This window comes from Myotis davidii, unplaced genomic scaffold, assembly GCF_000327345.1.
Source record: "Myotis davidii unplaced genomic scaffold, ASM32734v1 scaffold875, whole genome shotgun sequence".
Taxonomy (NCBI): domain Eukaryota; kingdom Metazoa; phylum Chordata; class Mammalia; order Chiroptera; family Vespertilionidae; genus Myotis; species Myotis davidii.
The window spans coordinates 1,710,421-1,714,092 of NW_006286244.1; the positions used below are offsets into that span (position 1 = coordinate 1,710,421).

Here is a 3,672-nt window from a genome sequence, read left to right on the forward strand (position 1 = left end):
TGCGCCGCCTGCTCCCGCAAACACAGGGCTGTCTGGCTTCCTGGGTTCTTGCTCTAATTAGGACCCCGCCTCCCGGTCCATTTCTGGGGTCGGGTGTTCAACTCCGTCTCGCTTCGTTACTCCTGTCGTTGGAAGGTGGCTGCAGCATCTGGAGTTAGGTCCATAGTCATTCCTCATCGTGTTTGACGTTTTGACACCTTTTAAACTCAAAATATTTATTACTTCCAAAATACAGGTTACTCTGACACCACTTACAGCATCTCCTTCACTCGTATATTTATTTGCCAAACTCCTGTTAAATTCACCCAGGATCGGTGCTCTGATAAACAATAAAACCGGAAGGTTCCCTCCGCCCGGTCCTGGGTCTGAGTGTGTGACTGTCAGTCATCCCGTGGACGGCAGTACATCTGATCAGTCTCCCTTGTCTTCTGGCTCCCCGCTCCCTCCCACAAATAATGCAATATGTCACATTGATGGAATAGGACCATCAGGTCACTTTCACTCCGACATAAAATAAATCCACAGAGAGGTGGAGGGCTTACACATTCTGGGCATCCACTGAATAATTACACAAAACCCTAACATGCACGTTGCTATTTCCAGGCGTTCGTAAAGGAGGGAGGTGTTGAGACCTGTTCTGCCAGCCAGATCAATTCTACGGTCGGCCAGGCAGCTCCTCTCCTTCCCTACGCCTGTGTTTCCTCCCCTCCAAACCAGGGTCGCTGTGCAGGCATCGCTTCTTGGCAATCAGGAAACGACAATCTATAAAAAGGAAGGGATTCACCTACCATTGCTCACGCTATGGATTGGCTGATACACGAGCAATTGCTTGCACACCATGTCAACTCTGGAAAGAATGATGCCACGGATGAAGAAAAGAATAGTTTCCACCCCAGCTAGACATCGTGCTAACCAGCCAACGATTCTGAAGAGGGTACAATACAGGTCATTTGATTTACCGCAAAGCGTAGATTGAAAGTGCAAGAGGCAAAATGAGACTCCATCGCTCAAGAACAAATTCCGCAATCGGGAATTCTGTAAGACTCTTGTAAGACTTCACGTTATCTGTTCAAAGTAATTGAGTGCAATCCAGAATCTAAGGGAAAGAATTTATTCTTCTCTTTTGCGGATAGCCCATTGAAAAGTCAACGGCTAAGGTGAATGGGTGTTTTTAAAACAAGGAATCGCGAAGCGAAGCGCAGAACAGAGCAATGGCCATTACAAGCGTGGACACAACCTTCCTTTGTCCCTAATTTGCATTTGTGTCGTGTTAACGCCAAGAAAATTGGGGCCTTTGTGCTTCCTGGGCTCTCGAGTGCTTGTGGCCACACGGGGCAGGCAACATTGGAAAGAGGATTATAGGGTCACAAAAGAAACAGACTGAGAAATCAATCGAATGGTTACCCCAAAGCTTGTCACATATACATGAGATGATTATTTCAGCTCAGAATCGAGTGTTTTTTCATGTTGCTTTGTTTAAGCTCATGTTTTCAACCAAGAAGAGTAAAAATATTCCAACCAAAAATATTCCAGGAGGCAGGTGGCGGCTTCTCATTTGTGGAGGGAGAAAAGGAAAAGGCAAAAAACAAAGCCCCAAACTTCCCATCTGCCTGGCAACCTCCCACCAGTACGATGGTGCATCGTTAACTTTTATAAGTAACACTATCTGTGCGGACAATTATAGCACCAATATCACACTGATGTCTTGTAACTTGGAGTCATTTGGAAACATCTTCCAAGTAATATAACTTTGTAATAAAATGAAATAATTTTAGATTAACCTTGAGATTTTTTGTTTGTAGTCTTTCCAAAGCATTCTGGGTAGTAAGGGGAATCCATTTGTATAGTAGATTCCTTAGGTTTTGTAAAACCATGAATTCATGCTCTTTTTAAAAATATATATTTTTATTGATATCACAGGAGAAGGGAGAGAGAGAAACATCAATGATGAGAGAAAATCATTGATCAGCTGCCTCCTGCATGCTCCCCTAGTGGGAATGAAGCCGCAACCTGGGTATGTGCCCTTGACCGGAATTGAACATGGGACCCTTCAGTCCACAGGCTGACGCTCTATCCACTGAACCAAACCAGCCAGGGCTTTAAATTCTTTATTGTTGAAAGTATTACATATGTCCCCCATTTTCCCCCATTGTCCTCTCCCAGCCCGGCCCCAACCCCCAGCTAGGGCCTTCACCCCCCCTATTGTCTGTGTCCATTGGTTATGCTTCTATGCATACAAGGTCTTTGGTTGATCTCTTACCCCCCACACCACCCCCCTCATCCCTCCTGCACGCCCCCTACTGGGGATGGAGCCTGCAACCTGGGCATGTGCCCTTGACCCTGCCTTCCCCTGCCTTCCCTCTGAGGTTTGACGCTCTGTCCGATGCTTCTATGTCTCTGGATCTATTTTGTTCACCAGTTTATGTTGTTCATTATATTCCACACGTGAGTGCGAGCTCAGGCTACTTACCGTCCTCTGACTGGCTCGTGGCGCTAAAATGACGCCGCCCACACGTTCCCAGCCTTCAGCAGACGGCACTTTGAGAACCAAGGTGACAGATGCGAAAGGCCCTCATCAGTGAGTAGCTCCTGTCACTCAGAGCTTAAGCTCAAGGAACAGACTTCAGAAGCGACCTTGAACCCTGCCATCCTCTCAGTCCATTCGGTTTGACCCAGTTTTGCTTGGCGTCAGGGTCAAAAGCACCTGTGGCCTTTGGGACTGAATTTTTTTCCACTTCTAAGATTTCCAATGGACAGAGGCCTGCTCAGAACATGGCGGGGGTGGGGGTGAGGGTACAGCGGGGCCGAAAATACAGCCCAAACCTTGAATTAGTTGGAGCGAAGCCATCAAGATAGAGAATCGTCCCTTCTTTTGAATAGCAAAACAGAGAGTGAGCATTTTCAGGTGGTTGGATGTTTCAAAGGGGAGCTGGGACGGTGATTTCAACAAGAAGAGTTTCAGTGAATCATAAGACCTCGCAGTTCGCTGTGAGTCATGCTTGCCTGTGGATGCAAGAAAAAAAAAACACAAAAACGCGGCTGTAAACAATTGTGAGTGAGTTTTGGGCTCTGGACTCGGGCAGTCTGGCCTCAGACCCTGGCTCTATCACTTACCGGGTGCCCTTGGGCAAATGTAACCTGCGCTAAGTCTCAATTGTCTTGTTTGCCAATGAAGGTCATGGTAAGAGTCCTTACCTTATAGGGTCCTAGGGTCAAAAGAGATAATGTTTGCAAATTGCTTGACATGTAGAATGGAACGTTTTTTAAAAATATGTTTTTATTGATTTCAGAGAGGATGCCCTTTTTCTTGGGTGGAACAATCTCCTCGATATATCATCAGCTGAGAGGAATGCAACAGCCTCATCCTCTGGATTTCCTGTCACACCACCCTGTGGAACTTGCACCCTGCTGAGTAATCAGTTAAGAGGTCCAGGGTTTAGAAGTCTGATCAATGACTGAATGGTATGGAAGGAGCCATTCCTCCCACTTTCCTAACTGGTCCTCATCCCTCATGGGAGAGCCACTAGCCTCACTCTCCAGGGTCATGGCCCCCCAATACTGACTTCTGGTGGCTCTGCCCTGCTGAGGTCTGGGCAGAATTCAGGTCACACTGAATAGTATGGCTCTTGGGTGGGGGCCACTCTCCCCATCTTCTTCTAGGCCTAACCAGAA

The 3,672-nt window shown here is 47.0% G+C and overlaps 1 protein-coding gene across 1 annotated transcript in view; it reads left to right on the forward strand.

Moving 5' to 3' along the window:
- Window positions 1-2,498: 2,498 nt before the first annotated feature.
- Window positions 2,499-3,672, forward strand: part of COG2 (component of oligomeric golgi complex 2) — a 43,560-nt gene continuing 42,386 nt past the window's right edge. The window contains exon 1 of the mRNA XM_015560002.1: window positions 2,499-2,552. Coding sequence (XP_015415488.1) covers window positions 2,499-2,552 — 54 coding nt within the window. The remainder of the gene's footprint in view (window positions 2,553-3,672) is intronic.